This window comes from Ascidiella aspersa, chromosome 6 (assembly GCF_963924565.1).
Source record: "Ascidiella aspersa chromosome 6, kaAscAspe10.2, whole genome shotgun sequence".
Taxonomy (NCBI): Eukaryota; Metazoa; Chordata; class Ascidiacea; order Phlebobranchia; family Ascidiidae; genus Ascidiella; species Ascidiella aspersa.
Genome location: NC_139452.1, coordinates 26,576,799 through 26,598,323, shown reverse-complemented (window position 1 = coordinate 26,598,323; position 21,525 = coordinate 26,576,799). Strand labels below are relative to the sequence as shown.

Genomic DNA, 21,525 nt, shown 5'->3' with positions numbered 1-21,525 from the left:
AAGTTGTATCAAAATTAAAATTTTGAATTACCGGTTGTGTTGGTGGAGGGACGGCAGCTGGTTGTTGAGGCGGGTAACTCTAAAACACAAATAACAACAAGGGTCAGCCCATAATGAAACAACACAAAGCTTCGCAATAAAAGTTTAAGCACGCTAGAAATTTAGTGGCATAGTAGGATGCCTTAAAATATAACAATAATTTGTTATCTACTGCTAGAAAATGCTAGAAAAAAACTAAGATTTAGACAGCTGGTAAAGCAACTATAGCTTTACATATCATGGTGTTCACAAACTTTTCACAAACTTTTTACCCCTTTTAATTTATTAAAATTTTCTGTGAACCCCCTTAAAAATAACATTTTTTATTTTCTGCCTTTGCATGTATTCGTTAAAATAATGTGCATTTTCAAATTTTGTTTTGCATTAGGTTTGCCTTTATCAAGTTAAATAGGAAATAATAACGATTTTATAGATGTGACACTATGTATAAACATTATACAGACTTACTCCCGAATCATAAAAAAAACTCCTTGCACCATCAAAAAAAGTAATAACAATTATTTTAAAGACACAATATAAGCTGTGGCCACTACTTTTCACAACATCTTACCATATTTTCATAGTTCTGGAATTGGACTGGCATTGGACTTTGATAAACAGTTTCTAGAAAAAAAAATAATTAAAAATTGTTAAATAAAAGTACATTATTGTTATTTAATGGTGATAAAGTTAATATAAAAGTTTAGGGCTAATATGAAATTAACATTTGCACATGCCAGTCGGACATCAGTTTCCACCAATCAGCCCATGCCTGGATGAAATACAACTGGCCAAAAATGTTGGCATGCGATTCGCAAAGATTTTTTTTTTCAATAATTTAATCTGACCTTCTATTTTAAATCATATATATACAATTATACATAGTTCTTGTATGACTAGCCACAACCGTTTAACCGTTGGTTGAAATTTTTTATGTAATCAACTTGTTTTTTTCTGGAGTTGCAAAACGTGTATCGTTAGTGCTTTAAGCAACAATTGACCTTAATTTGTGGCGTCTAACATAATTTGTAGCAAATTTATCCAACTAGGTCTGTTAAAAAAAGCAATTCTTGCTTCTGGCACTTGCCAATTTAGGGTGAGGGGATGCCAATCAGCATCCGCCCAGAGAAAAGTGCACTTTTATTGGCGAGAGGGCTATAGCAAGTGTGCAAGTGTAACCCTAAGTTTCTATTAATTTAAAAACAAGGTTAAAAGTGTAGCAAGCTCCTAAATTCTCAGTACAAATTTATTTGTAACGAAATCACAGGCAATCAAAACTAAAACACAACCTCAATTTTTCTGCATATTTTTTAAGGGTAAAGTTAACATAATTGTCTACTCACGCTGATGTTGAGGATAGTAAGCTGTTGGCTGTGTCTGCATTTGGGAATGTGCTGGGTTCATCATAGTTCCTTGACTTGGAGATGCATACCTCTGCTAAAACACGCACAAGTCAAGTTAAAAGAAGCTGGTTTAAAATTTCGTTTAGAGTACAGCAGGGTTAAAGCCTGGTCAAGAATTTAAAGCCCAGGTGGGAACCTACTTAGTACTATGGGCCACTTAATATGTGGCAACTTTTAAGTGAGTGAGTCAATATTACAAAGTTAAATTGGTATTGTTGAAGTAAATCACCAATAATGCTAATTCTACTATCGGTAAACATTTTAAAAGCTGTGTTGCGAATTCTAAAAATTGGAAGTGGGCTGCCTTAAAAAATCAGGCTGTATAGGTCACAGCCCAGTGACATTGTTGAATTATTTTTTCTTAATAAATATCCTTGTCAGCATTACCAACACACTTGGTCAGTTTATATTTGGATCTTGGTGCTTTAAACTGAATATGTTATAAAGAAAAACGGCCTGGCCATTGTGGTAGTCACCATGGCACATGTAGGAACAGTTGAAATAAATCCTAATGTATCGCATTTTCATTAAGTTGTATCAAATGCTTAAACACCTTTAAACTGTTGTTTGTATTTACCTGTCAAACAAAAATTTGAGGCACGAAGGATATATGTAATACCATTAAATTTTGGTAAGTTTCTCTTTCGTAGGGCTTTTTTAGTTTAAAACAGAAAAGGTGACAGAATTACAAAATAGGTTGAGGTTCAAAACCAAGCTCTTTAATACTTTGACAAATATTTTACTACTTCAATTCAAAAAGAACACTTTAAAGATTGCCATTAAAAAAAAACCTTGTAACTTACTCTTGGCATAAAAGGCTGGTGATACATGCCACTTCCAGGTAACATAGTAGGTGGAGGGGTGTTCTGTGGTACAGCTTGAGCATACTGGGCATTTTGGTTAGAGTGTTGTGAGTATTTTGTGGCTGGTACGGCATACTGCGGCATCTGAAACATTTTACAAAATCCAAATAGTTAGAATTTACTTTTAAACGTTGAATTATAGGTATATATTTAGATAAAAGTAACCTTGTACAATCTTGAACATATTGGATGAAAAAATGTTTGACTAAAACTGGTAGATGCCGAAAAGACAATTTTGCACTTTATAAAAGGTTAGATCTTTTATGCGAGTCATTTACGGTATAAATTAATTATTTAAACCAAAATCTTTATTATTAAATTTAGCGTTTTACCATAAGAAATCAATTTTATCTTTCTAACATTATAAAACAATTTATGGTAATAACATTTACAGCTCAAAGTGATATTTCATTTAGTTTTACACCCAATCCATTAATGTGCAACCAGAATTGTTTTTCAACCTATCGCATGAAGGCAGTTTATTGTTTCTTCGGGAGAAATCTTTATTACTGAAAACCAGACAATTTCCGTTGCAATAACCTTTGCCAAACCCAGACCAGATGTCAATATTTGTGGTCCATGATAAATTTAATTATTTAAATTAACAACTCCAACTGTTTTGTATTTGTATAACAGCAGGGAGTTTCATACACTGTTTGCCTAGTACATTTATTTAAAAGAAGCAAACAAGCCAAGAGATGAATACAAGGGTTTATGAGATAGGAGCATATTAGCATAGGAGTTTATAACCTTTTTGACATGGTCTTACTAAAAAAATATGCTTTGGTTCAATATTTTGGCAATGTAAGTCCTCCTTTGGGTTAGATTTTGAAATAACGAGGAATGCATTTTGCATAACAAGGTAAATTTCAATTAACTAACAGAAAATCCTGAATTGTAAACATTACTTGAATTCAGGGAGCCATTAAGGAACTGGTTTGTTAACATTTCAGCCAGCATTTTTTGTCAACTAAAACAGATGGAGAAAATTTATCCCACCTAAACATTTTTTATGTGACCATAGGCTAGGACAGGGATCGCAGACCTTTTTATCGAGCGGGTCACAAACACGACCTTAATGCTTACAAACTTTTCAAGTGGATCATATATGAGTACAGCAGAAAGCTTTCCAGCATGGTTTATGGGTTTAACCAGGGTTTTTTTTGTTTGCAAACTCTTCACCACCCTTTACGTTTTACAGTGATAAACAAAATGCTTTTAGTTGTCTGCTTTTCTGCACGCATTTGTTGAAGTGCAGTTAATGTATGCCTAATCATCAACCCCTAAAACACTTTTGCACGACCCTCAGATGGGCAGCACTGATTTAAGCAGTATAATGCTATCTAACTAGAACTGTTTTTTTTCATTTATTATTTCATGAAAATTATTGATAACATTTCGGTATTTCTAGAGACAAGTGGGTCATTAAAAATCATTGGTGGGTCACTTCGTAACCCACGGGACAGTGGGTCTCCATCCCTGGGCTAGGACAAAGGAGGGTTAAAACTAGAGATCGACCGATATCCATTTTTTGGACCGATACCGTTATCCGATTTTTTACAATTTTTTCACCCGATATCCGATACCGATGTTTTTATATACCTGGAAAATATTCAAAACTTAAATTAATTGAAAATGAAATCCTAATAATGTTTGAGTTAACACACCTTTATTAATTATAAAACTATTATTTTTCACATTAACTTGGCGTGATGCTAAAACCAAAATTTTTTTCATTAAAAAAAATTGATATATCGGTAGAAGCCAAATATCGGTAGAAGCCAAATATGTAGAAGCCAAATATCTTCCATCGGTCTATCTCTAATTAAAACTCTGAACGAACAAAGCAAACACTAGTTACAATATGTAACAACATGGGAACAACAAGTAAATTTAATACTTAAGGGGTAGACTTGAACATCTTTCTTTAATTTTGAATTTTAAAGGTAAGCTATAATGGGCAACAAAATAGTGAGTATTGGGTCACATGCCAGGCCGATGGCCCCCGATCATCCCATACCCTCACCTTACAATTTTATTTTGCCACGAAATATAGCACCAACAGTCTCCAGATCCAGAAAAAAACAAAAAAACAATTTAAACACAAACTGTTTTGGTAACAATTAAAAGTGAAAATCAGAGTAGAACCAAAAGGAAAATATATGGCGTGAGTAACTATAGGTTAAAAAGTATTATGTTTAATTTGAATTGAGGAAAGAACTTAAACAAAAATAGTTAAAAAGGCATACTAATAGTATTTAAAATCATCATTAAAGCCTGGAAGATTACAGTATGTAGGAAAATTACCGCACAAACATTATATCATTAAAAACCTAATTCTACAATACATACTTCCTACGACCAAAGCAATTTTTGACTAAAATTTATAAAAATAACCTTTGCCGCTATCAATTTAACCACTTGCTTATTTTGCCTCAGTAATAATATAATTGGCTATCTGATTGTTTATGGTACTTTATCTGATTGTTTGTTTATGGTACTTTATCTGATTGTTTATGGTACCTCCAAAATTCCATACTACTTTTTGCCTAAAATAGAAAAAAATGTCACAAGTATTTGGTTTTGCTTGATATGCGCTGTTTTTATTTTAAAGACCTAAAATTAAATCGCTTGACAGTCTTTAAATAAAATTGAAAAACAAAACAGTATGTTCTACCATGGTCATCAGAAATTAAAAAACATTTTGTGACTGTTTGTTTGCAGTTTCAAAACACAAAAATTAAGCAGGACATGAAACAAATTCAAACAAAGACTTAAAAAAAAACATGGCCTTTTTCAAAAACTTTTCAACAAGCAGATCAATTCAGAGCCATTAAGATGTTGTGGAAACCCTGGAAACTAGACATGAAACATTACCCATACTTTTTTCCTTTGTAAAAAATGGTACCTTCCACGAGACTTAACAAATTGAAAAACTACAAACAAGCAAAAACCCACCGCTGTTTTCGCTTCCTCAGTATTGGCTTTTTCGTCTTTCACATCTTTGCCGAGCTTGCTCGGCTTCCAAGCATGTTCAGCTCGTTGCAGCTCGGTGTCACGTTCCCGCTGAATCGACACCTTCTTGATCACCTTGGGCTGGTTACCCATGTAGTTCTGGTGGTAGCTACCCTGGGGCCTCTGTTGACCCCCCTGGCGCATGCCCCGCGATGACGCCTGAAAAAAATCAATGAGTAAGCTTGGTTGTGTTCATTTCTAAAGATCAAAGGGTAGCGAGTGGTATTAGGAATTCTTAAAAATGCTGATTTAACTGTATTAGTGAGTCTTTTAATGCATTTCTTTGTGTAAGATTAGAGTATTATGAATAAAATGATTTTTTCCAAATATGTGTAGTTGATTGTGTTGTTCCAGATATGGCAAATCACTCAAACAAAATTCCTAGTAGGGGCCACATTATATTTAGTATTTCTGGGGGCAAAATATGTCATAAAAGGTTTGGAACCACTGATGATCTGGAAATTAGGTGGCACTATTTAACAACAAATCGTATTACTTTACAATGTTGACAAGCTATCAAACAATGTAGAATGAATATCAAATGGCATGTAGAAGTGGGCAGCCTTTTGCGAAAGTTTATGTTAAAAATGAATAGAAAACAACTTAAAACGTTCATACCTACTTTTACTTATGTGCCTTACTGAATTCTTAGTCACTACATTTTTAAAAAACATGCTAAAACAAAGTTGCAGACACGGTGGCAATTAGTACCAATAAAAAATGTTTTAGGAAAAATCAAGCGCGCGCTGGGCAACTAAGTTATGATCCACCCCAATATCAAGTGACGTCACTCATTACTAGGGATGTTCAAAGTAGAATCCCAAGGTATTCTACAATAGTACAGTTCGAATCTGGAATAACGAATCCAGAATTTAGAATCCTTCTGTTATATGTTGAGGAATTTTAACTATTTATGAATATTTGGCACCTGAATGACAAAACAACAATTTAAAGGACGTTCATTTTATTTGAAATATTTGAATATTATTGAAAAAGTAAGAAAAAAATAGAAACATATCAGATATCCTTCTTGTAAAGGTCGCTCTACTGGGCAACTCATAACCAGAAGCCATCTCTTTTATCAAAATTTAAAAATGCTTCCCTGCTACAAGGTTTATTGGTTGTAAATCTCTAACAATCACATTTGTTATTAAGTTTAATGGTGAAAATAACGGCCCAAATAGACGTTAATCGTAATCAGTGATGATGGCATTAGAAATTGCCGAAACGTTTGAAAATAAAGCATGTCGCTTTTAACGTCTATTTGGGCCGTTATTTTCACCATTAAACTTATGAACAGATCCGTATATAGTGTTCCAAAGTACATTTGTTATTAATTTGTCAATTTGATTGCTCTGATTAGGGTAGGGATGAATTTGGGGCGAACATATTGGGTAAAATTTTTTTACACTTTAAAAAACATACAACACAAACTTAACTTTTTTTGTTTTGTGGCCCATTTTCTTTGCACAAAAAAAAAATTATGAAAGAAACAACTTTAAAATAGGTTTATAACAACAAACAGAAGAACATATTAAAAACAATAGTCATTAATTTGTGCATTAGTGAGAAACTTGCTTCTGAACGTTAAATTTACATTCCTTCTCAATTCCTCCCCAAGCCATTATTCCAGTAAAATTAAGTATGGTGACAAAACAGAAACCAAACTTTTTCAATATATGGCCCACCAGTGAGTCATGGCCCACTGGTTGAGAACTGCTGTGCTAGATGAAGCCAACAGTGGATTTTTTTCAAGTACTTCAATAAACCGCCAATACGCTAAGCTGAACATTACAGTCCTATTGCAATACGCTAAGCTGAACATTACAGTCCTATTACAATACGCTAAGCTGAACATTACAGTCCTATTGCAATACGCTAAGCTGAACATTACAGTCCTATTGCAATACGCAAGCTGAACATTACAGTCCTATTGCAATACGCTAAGACAGTCCTATTGCAATACGCCAAGCTGAACATTACAGTCCTATTGCAATACGCCAAGCTGAACATTACAGTCCTATTGCAATACGCTAAGCTGAACATTACAGTCCTATTGCAATACGCCAAGCTAAACATTACAGTCCTATTGCAATACGCTAAGCTGAAGATTACAGTCCTATTGCAATACGCCAAGCTAAACATTACAGTCCTATTGCAATACGCTAAGCTGAATATTACAATCCTATTGTAATACGCTAAGCTGAACATTACAGTCCTATTGCAATACGCCAAGCTAAACATTACAGTCCTATTGCAATACGCCAAGCTAAACATTACAGTCCTATTGCAATAAGCCAAGCTAAACATTACAGACCTATTGCAATACGCAAGCTGAACATCATTTTTTGCATGTGACATGATTTTATCGCAGTAAAATGTAGCCAAACACCTGAAGACCTTGCATACGGCATTTCTGGCAAAATTCTGTCTGTGCTTTTCAATCGCAATGATAACAAATGGTGATACATTCCTTAGCACAAACGCGAAATGTTAACCTACAAACAAAGTAAGCGTTTTTAAACACTACCAGGAGTCCAAAGTCCAACCGCAAGATTAGTCTAAATACCTAACAAATGGCCTTCTGAAAAGTGCTCTTTGGAATGAAATTTACACAGCACCAATGCAAAGCGAAATGTTAACATGCAAAGTCAGGTATTTTAGGACTACTGTGAGTCCAAAGTCCAACCGCGTGGTCAGTCCAAATACGTCACACACGGCCTTCTGAAAAGCACACTTTGGAATGAAATTTAGATCGGACTACCAGACAACTACCAGATATAAAGAGCAAAATTGGATTTAAATCAAGGATCCGATATTCTACTTTGAACATCCCTACTCATTACTAAGCTTAAACAAGTAAAATAGAATAAATTGTTTAGTTTTCAATGATTTTATTCCAGGTTATTCAGCTTTTCAAGGTAGTTGATGCTACATTATTCGTAAATGAATGCTGAAATTGTTATATTACTAAAGCATCACATCTGAAACGACACCACCCTAGTATCGACCAAGTACCGATACTAACATTTAGCATCGTGTATAAGCTCCACTCCAATATTATCGGACACCCCTAAACATGACATAGAAATTTGATGAAAAAAATTAATCAAATTACCCTTCCGTGTCCACCACCGCCACCTCCGGACATATATTTGGGCGTAAAATCGGAGCCGGACCTCTCGCCACCACGATACATACCATCCATGGAAGGCATGGAATTAGAAATGCTGGATTTTGGCAACGGCTGGAGAAAACATAAAATTACAGAAGTGCGCTAACACCCAGCAAGCAATAATTAAAAACAGTCAAAAAAGGAGTCAAATTGAAATGCAAAAAATTGATAAATAAACCTGATGTTCTTTTTATACATATTACATTATATTAAACATCTATACATGTAGTGTTTTTCCAATTTTTTCTAAAGGACTAAAAACAGCAAATTATGTCATTAGCAATTAAAAGAAATAGTTGATGTCTTCTTAGCTTTCACGAAAACAAAACTTTAAAATCTATATAATTATATTATAATATGCAAACTGAATTTCATAGAATTTCATAATATTATATAAACTGTTCTTCAAAAATACAGAGTAACAGAGCATAACAAAAATATTTTTACATTTAAAAAAATAAATAAATAAAAAGCTATGGTGAAAACTTTTAGCACCTAAATAACAAGCAAGATATCAGGGTATTTATCATCACACCTCTACCATTGAAACACCAATTAAAATACTGCACATTTCGTTGCAAGTTTCAAATGTCAAAAAAAGATACAAAAATTGTGCCTAAGAGTGTCATCAAAATAACTCCAAATATAGAATTCTTTACAAACCCTATCCATAATAATGTCTTCGATGGTGGGAAGATCTCTTGGCTTTTCCAACGGCGTGTCGTGAAATCGAAATTGCATAAGGAAAGATCTGTCGTAAACTTTCTCGCCCTCCTCGTCAACCGCTTCGCTGTTGTTTGCTTCTATGAAAAAGCATATAAAGATCTACTTTCCATATCCAATGCACTAAACCACTGAAAGCACTCAAAGTTTACCTTCTACTGTTGCTACTTCGGGTTTTGCAGCTGGCTCAATCTCAGGTTTAGCTGGTGGCTCCACAGCACTGTTGTTGTTGGTCATAACCTGAAACAAATAGGTATTTTTTTCAATAAAATAGCATTAAACCCTTTTCTAACAAAAATACTTGTTTTTTTACTGCTTATTTATGATTTTTTATACAAAATACAGAAAAGAGAGTTACACATACACTACAAAGAAAAGTAAGTTGGATACCAGACCAGTAAATTAGACTACACTTCATTTGTAACAGATTGCCAATAAATGATAAGGCGTTGTCCCTGTTAAACAAACTATTTTTTTTCATATAAAAGGTCTTACTTGGGCGACTGGAGTCACTTCTTTATTGTCACCCTTCTCCGGAGCAATAATCGAAACTTTCGCAACGTTCTTTGGGCTCTTTGGCTCCTCCGGTGTCTTCTCTTTAACCTCGATGACCTTCGCCGGTTTATCTTTCAAGGTGGGAATTTTGCACTTTATAAAAGGTTAGATCTTTTATGCGAGTCATTTACGGTATAAATTAATTATTTAAACAAAAATCTTTATTATTAAATTTAGCGTTTTACCATAAGAAATCAATTTTATCTTTCTAACATTATAAAACAATTTATGGTAATAACATTTACAGCTCAAAGTGATATTTCATTTAGTTTTACACCCAATCCATTTATGTGCAACCAGAATTGTTTTTCAACCTATCGCATGAAGGCAGTTTATTGTTTCTTCGGGAGAAATCTTTATTACTGAAAACCAGACAATTTCTGTTGCAATAACCTTTGCCAAACCCAGAACAGATGTCAATATTTGTGGTCCATGATAAATTTAATTATTTAAATTAACAACTCCAACTGTTTTGTATTTGTATAACAGCAGGGAGTTTCATACACTGTTTGCCTAGTACATTTATTTAAAAGAAGCAAACAAGCCAAGAGATGAATACAAGGGTTTATGAGATAGGAGCATATTAGCATAGGAGTTTATAACCTTTTTGACATGGTCTTACTAAAAAAATATGCTTTGGTTCAATATTTTGGCAATGTAAGTCCTCCTTTGGGTTAGATTTTGAAATAACGAGGAATGCATTTTGCATAACAAGGTAAATTTCAATTAACTAACAGAAAATCCTGAATTGTAAACATTACTTGAATTCAGGGAGCCATTAAGGAACTGGTTTGTTAACATTTCAGCCAGCATTTTTTGTCAACTAAAACAGATGGAGAAAATTTATCCCACCTAAACATTTTTTATGTGACCATAGGCTAGGACAGGGATCACAGACCTTTTTATCGAGCGGGTCACAAACACGACCTTAATGCTTACAAACTTTTCAAGTGGATCATATATGAGTACAGCAGAAAGCTTTCCAGCATGGTTTATGGGTTTAACCAGGGTTTTTTTTGTTTGCAAACTCTTCACCACCCTTTACGTTTTACAGCGATAAACAAAATGCTTTTAGTTGTCTGCTTTTCTGCACGCATTTGTTGAAGTGCAGTTAATGTATGCCTAATCATCAACCCCTAAAACACTTTTGCACGACCCTCAGATGGGCAGCACTGATTTAAGCACTATAATGCTATCTAACTAGAACTGTTTTTTTTCATTTATTATTTCATGAAAATTATTGATAACATTTCGGTATTTCTAGAGACAAGTGGGTCATTAAAAATCATTGGTGGGTCACTTCGTAACCCGCGGGACAGTGGGTCTCCATCCCTGGGCTAGGACAAAGGAGGGTTAAAACTAGAGATCGACCGATATCCATTTTTTGGACCGATACCGTTATCCGATTTTTTACAATTTTTTCACCCGATATCCGATACCGATTTTTTTTATATATCTGGGAAATATTCAAAACTTGAATTAATTGAAAATGAAATCCTAACTAGACAGGGTGTGCGGTTTTTTTCTATTTTGCTAGGGGGGTATAGCGCGGTTCTACTATATTATACCAGGGGGCGTATAGCGCATTTCCACTATATTTTACCAGGGTGTTATACCTTGGGTATTCTATATTCTTTCAACGGGTCTTATTTGTCAGTGTCCATATACTCCCAATGTTGTGCTTCCAGTTTCGGTGCTTTAGCAGGCAAAAGCGGATGTGGCCCGAAGTTGCGTGTTATAGGTTGGACATGGTGCACTTTTACAAGATAGATTACCCGTGGTCTTAATATAAATTTGGCTGCGAAGCAAACCTATAACTTGTCTTTATAATTAAAAAATATTTGACAATTTTTTCTTGCACCCCTATACGCCTCTAATTGGGGACAAAAATCAATAGTGTGATGTATTCGATTTAGTTCTTTACAGCTATCTACTCTAATCTAGCGGCAGAAAACCTTCAATACAGAATTTGTTCATATCGCTTGCCTTATCCTGGCCGCGAAGCGGCTGGCTGCCTGTTGTGCTTTTTTTGTCCAGCGCGTGCAACATCCATTGTGCAAAGTGTCTCGTCTTAGTGAAACTAAGCGCGTGCGACTTGCCTTTTAGAAAGAGGCTTCTCTTAGTAAATTAACTTATTGCTCTTACAAAACAACATATTTTACCGCCGCAAGTTTAAATGAAAAGTCTGCCAGGCAGTGTACACCACTTTGTTTGCAATTTTTTTTCCATCAAAAAATCACTTTAATTTCTATATTTTTGGTTAATTATTTTCCCCAATGGGTTAATTATTTTGAGTTGAAGGTCAAAATTTTGCTGTGAAGCAACCTATAATTTGTTTTTATAATTGAAAACTATTTAACAATGTTTTCTTTAGTTTTTTAGACACTTCTAAACACAAAAATGGCCGAATTTTAATTTTGCCACCCCTAAAATACTTTCCTATTTTCAAGAGGTAAAATGTTTATTTTAACATCAGCTTTAAATGGTTCTCTAACATTCGTGAAATTTTCAGATTTTTATGTCATTTCCTTCTAGTGTAAATATATCATTGAAATTTCCTAAAGTGTTGTGCATTTTGACCCCCCGGATAAACAGTTCAGGGCTAATGTTTAAAATTTTGTTACTTAGCATTGTATATGTCATGTATCCATCATCCATAAATATATCAGATTTTTTCTTACATTTTTTCATCTCTGAAAGGTGCCGAAAACCAAAATTAACAAAAAATGACAGTTTTACCCCCCTAAAAACCACCCCTTACAACCTAGGCAATTTTTTTTTATATTAGAAACAACTTTGGGAGGGTATTTAACAGTTGTGAAAATTTCATGTTCCAACTATGTTTTTTTCCTTGTCAAAAGTGAGCCATAAAAATTGACTGAAAAAAAAAAAAAAAAAAAAAAAAAAAAAAAAAAAAAAAACTAGACAGGGTGTGCGGTTTTTGTATATTTTGCTAGGGGGTTATAGCGCGGTTCTACTATATTATACCAGGGGGGTATAGCGCAGTTCCACTATACTTTACCAGGGTGTTATTCCTTGGTTATTCTATATTCTTTCAACGGATCTTATTTGTCAGTGTCCATATACTCCCAATGTTGTGCTTCCAGTTTCGGTGCTTTAGCAGGCAAAAGCGGATGTGGCCCGAAGTTGCGTGTTGTAGGTTGGACATGGTGCACTTTTACAAGATTGATTGCCAGTGGTCTTAATATAAATTTGGCTGCGAAGCAAACCTATAACTTGTCTTTATAATTGAAAAATATTTGACAATTTTTTCTTGCCCCCCTGTACGCCTCTAATTGGGGACAAAAATCAACAGTGTGATGTGTTCGATTTAGTTCTTTACAGCTATCTACTCTAATCTAGCGGCAGAAAACCTTCAATACAGAATTTGTTCATATCGCTTGCCTTATTCTGGCCGCGAAGCGGCTGGCTCCATGCTGTGCTTTTTTTGTCCAGCGCGTGCAACATCCATTGTGCAAAGTGTCTCGTCTTAGTGAATTAACTTATTGCTCTTACAAAACAACATATTTTACCGCCGCAAGTTTAAATAAAAAATCTGCCAGGCAGTGTACACCACTTTGTTTGCAATTTTTTTTCCATCAAAAAATCACTTTAATTTCTATATTTTTGGTTAATTATTTTACCCCATGGGTTAATTATTTTGAGTTGAAGGTCAAAATTTTGCTGTGAAGCAACTTATGATTTGTCTTTATAATTGAAAACTATTTAACAATGTTTTCTTTAGTTTTTTAGACACCTCTAAACAAAAAAATGGCCGAATTTTAATTTTGCCCCCCTAAAATACTCCTCTATTTTCAAGAGGTAAAATGTTTATTTTAACATCAGCTTTAAATGATTCTCTAACATTTGTGAAATTTTCAGATTTTTATGTCATTTCCTTCTAGTGTAAATATATCATTGAAATTTCCTAAAGTGTTGTGCATTTTGACCCCCTGGATAAACAGTTCAGGGCTAATGTTTAAAATTTTGTTACTTAGCATTGTATATGTCATGTATCCAACATCCATAAATATATCAGATTTTTTTTACATTTGTTCATCTCTGAAAAGTGCTGAAAACCAAAATTGACAAAAAATGACAGTTTTACCCCCCTAAAAACCACCCCTTAGAACCTAGGCAATTTTTTTTTATATTAGAAACAACTTTGGGAGGGTATTTAACAGTTGTGAAAATTTCATGTTCCAACTATGTTTTTTTCCTTGTCAAAAGTGAGCCATAAAAAATTGACTGAAAAAAAAAAAAAAAAAAAAAAAAAAAAAATAATTCGGACAAAAACAACATGTGTCCAAAAAAAAATTTTTTTTTTCGGGCCACATAATAATGTTTGAGTGAACACACCTTTATTGATTATAAAACAATTATTTTGCACATTAACTTGGCGTGATGCTAAAACCAAAATTTTTTTCACAAAAAAAAATTGATATATCGGTAGAAGCCAAATATGTAGAAGCCAAATATCTTCCATCGGTCTATCTCTAATTAAAACTCTGCACAAACAAAGCAAACACTAGTTACAATATGTAACAACATGGGAACAACAAGTAAATTTAATACTTAAGGGGTAGACTTGTACATCTTTCTTAAATTTTGAATTTTAAAGGTAAGCTATAATGGGCAACAAAATAGTGAGTATTGGGTCACACGGTGTGCCTGTTTCAGTCATAGTGAGCAAAGTTTGCGGTAAACAAGGTGTTTGAAGTTTTATTTTATATCAGTGCGAAACCTTCTTCAAACCAAAATCCTTGACCTGTGTCTGGCTAATTCTAGCTAGTGGTGACACTTATTAAGTCAGGCCCAACTTTTTGTTTTAAGATAAATGTCAGGCCCTGTCTGAACAATGGAAATTCAGGGAATTGGAATTCCTTAAAACATACAAAAGCATGGAACAGCTGACAGTTTGTGAGGAGCATAGAACTAAAATTACTTACATTGTACAATTTGGCAACAATATAGTTTGGGGAGACATGCCCCTCACAGGAATTCTCCACTGCCAGCAGACCTACTACATGACATAAGAATATGCATTTGGTCTGCCAACCACAAAAATTAGAAGGCGCCACTAATATTTTGCCAAGCCCCCCCCCCCCCCCCCCCCCCCCCCAATAGTGGGGCATACACTCCTCACTTTAAGAAACACTCCATTACATTTACAAAGTTGAAAAAACATCAAGCAGTTCTACCATACACTCGAGTACCTGTTGTTGTTGCTGTTGCTTTGCTGGTGCCACGGTGGCCACCATGTGCGCTCTGCTCATATCAGAAGAACTGGCCGGCGACTGGAAGTAGGGTTGGCCCTCGTGTGGGGACGACTGGTTTGGCTAAAAAATCGGATTGCTGGTAAAACTATGAATAAAACAAAAGTCACCTGATGAAAGATACACTCAAGTGTACAGTGATCTAGCCCTTCTGACATCGATTTTTAACCACTGATAATGACTTATGCATGATTGTACATCAAAAGCTATCACAGATTAACAGAAACTGTTGATCAATGATGCAAGCAAGGCAGACTAGAAAAGCAACTAGCCTTCAGTGAGGTTCGAACTCACGACCTCCGGCCATTACAGGGACTGTCGCTCTACCAACTAAGCTAAACAAACTCAGAGAGAAGCACGCCAAGAAACAACCATACGCCAATGCTTGCTATATTCCGTTAGTACAAGCAACTTCACATTTACAATGCCCAGAGGTTGTGAGTTCGCGGCCCTCACTGAAGGCTAGTTGGTTTTCTAGCCGGCCTTGCTTGCATCAATGATCGACAGATTTGGTGAGTAGGTGATGCTTTTGGTGTACAATTGTCATTTGCTAAGTAAGTAGGTTATTGAACTCAATGCATCAATGTACCAAATATTATTGCCAAAAAAGCTATAAACAAAACAAATCTACAATTGTGTGGCACTAACTTCGTCAGTGTTGTCCACATTCTTTACATTAGCTGGCCACAAAATAAATTACTTTATTATAGACCATTAAAATGTTAAACTTCATCCCTAAGTTGTTTTTGTCATTCCTCGTTTTGCAATGTAGTAAACTTCAAAGAGACTCTCTAATACTATCATCATTAACGTCGCAATAAAACACAGTTCGAAATACGATCAAAATAGGACTATAATACCTGATAGTCATAATAATCACAAATTGGAAAAAATCCTAATACTGTCCAAATAAGACCTAAATGGTCAGAATTTAGGCCTACACAACATTTTACCTAATCCCTACACCCACTCCTAAGTACATCACTTACTCCACTAATAATTTCAGTCCTAACCCATTTTTAACCCCACTCTTTACCGACCACACATAACAGCAAACCCAAACGTTGACACCAAAACGTCCGATGCCAGGCCGATGGCCCCCGATCGTCCCATACCCTCACCTTACAATTTTAGGCAGTTATTCTAAACAATTAAGGACTTATTAAGGTAGGTTTATGTCTTATTCAGACGATTTAGATCTTGTTCTTCCATGGATATTAGTGCATGTTAGGCTTTATTATATTGTTGGTCCTAACACTATATTATTGGTGCTTTGTAGGTCTTGTGTGTTCCCTTTAAAAGTAACAAGTTGATAAGCGGCTACAAGAATAAAAAATGATATTTAACAAGACTTAATTCTATGAATGTGTGCCAGAAACACTATATCCTAGTTTTAGTCAACATTTAGGCAATAAATGCGCCTAGTTAAAAACAATGAAAGACACACACAAACATATGTGTTTAATAACATCCGTGATCTAGCCCCTCGGAAGTTGCCTTATGACCAACGATTACGGCTTCCGTATCAATAGTACACCGAAAAGCCATCGCAGACTCGCCCAATCTGTCGATCTATGATGCAAGCAGAGCAAGCCAGAAAAACAACTGGCCTGCAGTGAGGTTCGAACTCACGACCTCCGGTCAAGCCGGGACCGTTGCTCTACCAACTGAGCTATGTAGGCTCAGAGAGGAGCGAGTCGGGAAACAACCATGCGCCAATACTTGCACATTTTGTTAGTACAAGCAACTTAACACTGGGGGATCATCAGTCCGTATCAATCAATGAAAGCCAGTTGTTTTTCTGCAGGCCAGTTGTTTTTCTGGCTTGCTCTGCTTGCATCATAGATCGACAGATTCGGCGAGTCTGCGATGGCTTTTCAGTGTACTATTGATACGGAAGCCGTAATCGTTGGTCATAAGGCAACTTCCGAGGGGCTAGATCACGGATGTTATTAAACACATATGTTTGTGTGTGTATTTCATTGATTGATACGGACTGATGATCCCCCAGTGTGAAGTTGCTTGTACTAACAAAATGTGCAAGTATTGGCGCATGGTTGTTTCTCGACTCGCTCCTCTCTGAGCCTGCATAGCTCAGTTGGTAGAGCGACGGTCCCGGCTTGACCGGAGGTTGTGAGTTTGAACCTCACTGCAGGCCAGTTGTTTTTCTGGCTTGCTCTGCTTGCATCATAGATCGACAGATTCGGCGAGTCTGCGATGGCTTTTCGGTGTACTATTGATACAGAAGCCGTAATCGTTGGTCATAAGGCAACTTCCGAGGGGCTAGATCACGGATGTTATTAAAAACATATGTTTGTGTGTGTCTTTCATTGATTGATACGGACTGATGATCCCCCAGTGTGAAGTTGCTTGTACTAACAAAATGTGCAAGTATTGGCGCATGGTTGTTTCTCGACTCGCTCCTCTCTGAGCCTGCATAGCTCAGTTGGTAGAGCGACGGTCCCGGCTTGACCGGAGGTCGTGAGTTCGAACCTCACTGCAGGCCAGTTGTTTTTCTGGCTTGCTCTGCTTGCATCATAGATCGACAGATTCGGCGAGTCTGCGATGGCTTTTCGGTGTACTAGTTAAAAACAATGCGGATAATTACTTAAAAACAAAAGGGTTGTTAACCAAAGAGGTGTTGTACAATGTACGTATACACAACAGCTGTCTAAAATCAACCCTTTATAATATTACATAATAAAAAGTTATTATTGTCCAATGTTTATAACAAATTTCCAAAATTAAAATAGACTAAAAGATTGAGATGTATTTATACATCCAACATGGCGTAATCTATGAAAGTAAAGAATGTGTTTAAGCATTGTGGTGTGATAAGGCCCGTCTTAGATGGACTTTGTTCTAACAAATTGTGCACATTATGACAAGTAGATATTCATTAATTGCGAAAACATGGGAGTAGTAAAAAAACTTTGCATTTAAGTGTTGCTACATAATGTCCATCTTCATTACTTTACTGTGTTTTAGACTTGGTAAAATTCTCGTAAAAAGAGAACTTATTATAAAGCTTACTGAGTGTGAATAGGAAGGTGGAAAACTTCTTGCTCCCGCTCCGCCTTGAAAACCTCCAACTGAAAAATACATACAATAACATTATTTAAACAACCAATTTCAAAGTTTGGAGCATAATGGTTGTAGGCTGGAGTAAGACGTAATAAGAATATCAAAGCAAAAGGGCTGATAAACTTGCAATATACAAACACTTGGAAAAACAATTTTACTGTGTATAGTATAAATGTTCTGACAAAGAGGTAATAATAGTAAACTTACGGTGGGGGTGGTGTGGGGAAATTGTTGTGCTATGTGGTATCCTGTGTCAAGTAGTTTACAGTAAAGAAAAAACAACACTTGGTAAAATAAGTTTTTTAACCTCTTTGGGCAACTCTTTAGGGAACAGATTATTTTCTCTTGACTTATCAATTTTTCGGAGACTTATTTTTATCCTCTAGCGTGTATTTGTGAAGCCACGTCTAAGCGGTATTTTAATTTTTTTAAATAACCCGACTTAACTTTGGTGAATGTCACATACACAAAATATCAATGTGTCACTAAATGCAAGAGAAAAAGCACCCTGTGGTGTCAAAAAACACTTTGTTGATTTGTTGGTGTTATAGATTGTGTAGAACCATGTCGCGTACTTGACATGGTTATTTATCTATTTTCTTGTAAGTTTTTAAAAATTGTCATTTGGACAGACGGGAGACTTTATTTTTTTTGTGCGGGGAAGATGCTTATATAGCTAAAAAAATGCGTGGCTGTAAAAAGGTTAATGTGCGGCTACGTCATGCCAGACTGCAATCCATATTTTGTGGCCGTAATCTAATCCAACACCAAAATAAAAAAATACTGTGATATACACAAGAAAAACACTTTTATCATTGTAACTTAACATGGCAATAATTCACGCCAAATGACTTAACAGCTCTGATTTTTCCAGCTTTTTTAGCCAAATATCCTGCACGGAAATGTAGTTTCAGCTGACAGAGCAGTCACATTGAAATTGCAAGGAAGAAATAAATATAAAAGACTAAATATAGTAATAATACTTGGCCCAGCCAAACCCAAACTACTCGCACACTAACCAAAATAATGTTGTCAATTAAAACGCCCAGATAAAAATGTGATAGGATTCTAGACCGCGCCAGATTTTGATATTATATACACATAAGATTACTAAATTGCACACATAAATTGCAAAAAAGGTTGAGTTCCGGTAAAATTCCATAACTTAAGTATGCCGAAGATTGCAAACCTTAAAATTTGCAGCTGCATACCAGATGTCTCTGTGAAAAGTGCTGTGAAATGCAGGCGAGGGCACACCCTATAGTTTTTAAACAAATTTGGCTGCACTTGTTCATTAATAAATTGCACACCTCAAATTTTCATGAAGGTTAATTGTGGTGGGATTCTGAACTTGCTATGCTTATAAAACAGCAGTAAAAAAATAAGGCGCTCTTTCACTATTGTACGTGAAAAGTTATGCAAAAAACTAAAAATAATAATACCGCTTACCACAACGTATATTGTTTGGGTTAGGGTGCGGGTTAGCGTTTGGGTGAGTGTGGGTCAAGTAATATTATGTTTATTATTAATAATAACTTGACCCACCCTCAACCAAACGCTAACCCGCACCCTAACCCAAACAATATGTGTTGTGGTATGCGGCATTTGAAGAAAATTTTTTTTTTATTAATTTTTACGTACAATAGTGAAAGAGCGCCAAAAATAATCCTGACAATTTAAACATCTGCTAATTTATTAATCAAAAAACATCTAAGATAAGATACTGGGACAAATTAATTGGTGCCACCTCTTTAAATTTGGCATCTGGTCTTAAATCATACAACATTTTCGTCTGGGGGTCATATTTGCCTTGGGTTAGGGGGCAAGTAAGCGTTTGGGTTCGGCGTTCGGGTGGGTCAAGTAATATTATGTCTATTCTCCCATATTGATTTTTTTCCTTACAATTTTAATTTTGACGGCTGGTTCCGTTACTGTAAAAAGAGTAGTAGGGTTCTTTATCAACACCTAATTTTAAGTTTGCGGAACTAGTAAGGAATGCTTCACTAAACAAAAGGCCAGTAACATAAACTGCGGATTAAAGAAAATGCCAGCCTTTTTGGTTGGGAAGGGAACATAAATAAAGAAACAATAACTAAAGGATACGGTTGTGGGTTTGTTGGCATTCGTTCATCGAGCTGGGGTTGAGAATTTTGATGACTTCTCCTTACATGTTGCTGACCAGCATACATAGCTTGTAGAGATCAAACGGGCTTGTCCTCGTTCACTAGGACTACCCTATGTTTCTGCGAAAACAACAAAACAGCTAAAGCGCGCAACTGAAACTAGAAAATAAGCTAAAAGAACGATCAGAGCGGATTTTATCCCCTAAAAATATTCAACAAACATGTTTCAGTCATGCATTGGGGTATGCCTTTTCTCAGTCGGTCATACTCCATAGAAATCGTACCACAAGTTTCACTAAATGGGGCGTTTGTGCCCCGCACCACGCCTTTGTGCAGTTAAATCCCAAGGGGCCAAACGGGTTTGTATGTGACAGTCAGTTTGTTGTGTACGTGAAAAGTTATGCAAAAAAACAAACAAAATAATACCGCATACCACAACGCATATTGTTTGGGTTAGGGTGCGGGTTAGCGTTTGGGTGAGGGTGGGTCAAGTAATATTATGTTTATTATTAATAATAACTTGACCCACCCTCAACCAAATGCTAACCCGCACCCTAATCCAAACAATATGCGTTGTGGTAGGCGGCATTTAAAGAAAGTTTTTTTTTATTAATTTTCCAAACATAAGTGAAAGAGCGCCGAATAAATTTTGCATTTCAGACATAATGTGCAAACTGCAAATAAACGCATTGCTTTCTACTGTTCAGGTAAATACCTTTAAAAAGTATTGAACTAAGAATTTAAGGTAAGTTTAACTACTTTGCTCTAAGCATTTATCACTTCCTTAAAAAGTTGAATCATATTACATCAGCATGTTCTAACTTTGCTATTTGACAACCGCAATGATATGATTTGGGGTTCGGCGTGCCATATTGTTTTTTTAAATATCAGGTATCACTATCAAAAAAAAATAGTAAGGATCAAACATCCCTTGCTGTACCCAGCTTTGTTCAGTTAGACTATTTAGCTTTGCAAAATTGGAATTAATAAATTCTTGAAAGGTCCAATTTAAACTAAACAAACATTTAATTTTTAAAAATAAATTTCGTGGAAAACGCTATTCATCTCAAAATAATTTAAATAACAAAAATTTGAGTGCTGTTTCGTTATACGTTTTAGCACAGGTTATGCTTTTCGGACTGTAGAAATCACCTACAAGTGTTACGACCAAAGAGCATCAATAAAATTCGTTCTCTGACTAAGTAAATAATAAAGCAGCATTTTCCGTAAAATCCGAATCACATTTAGACCTGGAATTAGCGAACACAG

At 35.4% G+C, this 21,525-nt stretch overlaps 1 protein-coding gene and 1 long non-coding RNA gene across 2 annotated transcripts in view; both read right to left on the bottom strand.

Annotated features, from left to right (window-relative positions):
- Nucleotides 1–15,207, bottom strand: part of LOC146141042 (eukaryotic translation initiation factor 4 gamma 3-like) — a 37,609-nt gene extending 22,402 nt beyond the window's left edge. The window contains exons 1-7 of the mRNA XM_083392790.1: nt 15,160–15,207; nt 14,990–15,112; nt 9,714–9,866; nt 9,371–9,458; nt 9,159–9,298; nt 8,439–8,567; nt 5,264–5,479 (exon numbers count right to left, since the gene is read on the bottom strand). Of these exons, the coding sequence (XP_083248916.1) occupies nt 5,264–5,479; nt 8,439–8,567; nt 9,159–9,298; nt 9,371–9,458; nt 9,714–9,866; nt 14,990–15,112; nt 15,160–15,207 (897 nt within the window). The remainder of the gene's footprint in view (nt 1–5,263; nt 5,480–8,438; nt 8,568–9,158; nt 9,299–9,370; nt 9,459–9,713; nt 9,867–14,989; nt 15,113–15,159) is intronic.
- A 2,762-nt stretch (nt 15,208–17,969) lies between these two features.
- On the bottom strand, nt 17,970–20,727 carry LOC146141041 (uncharacterized). The gene is made up of 3 exons (XR_014501321.1): nt 20,237–20,727; nt 18,341–18,381; nt 17,970–18,141 (listed from the first exon to the last, which is right to left on the bottom strand). It is a non-coding gene; the product is annotated as an uncharacterized LOC146141041 (long non-coding RNA).
- Between the last annotated feature and the right edge of the window lie 798 nt (nt 20,728–21,525).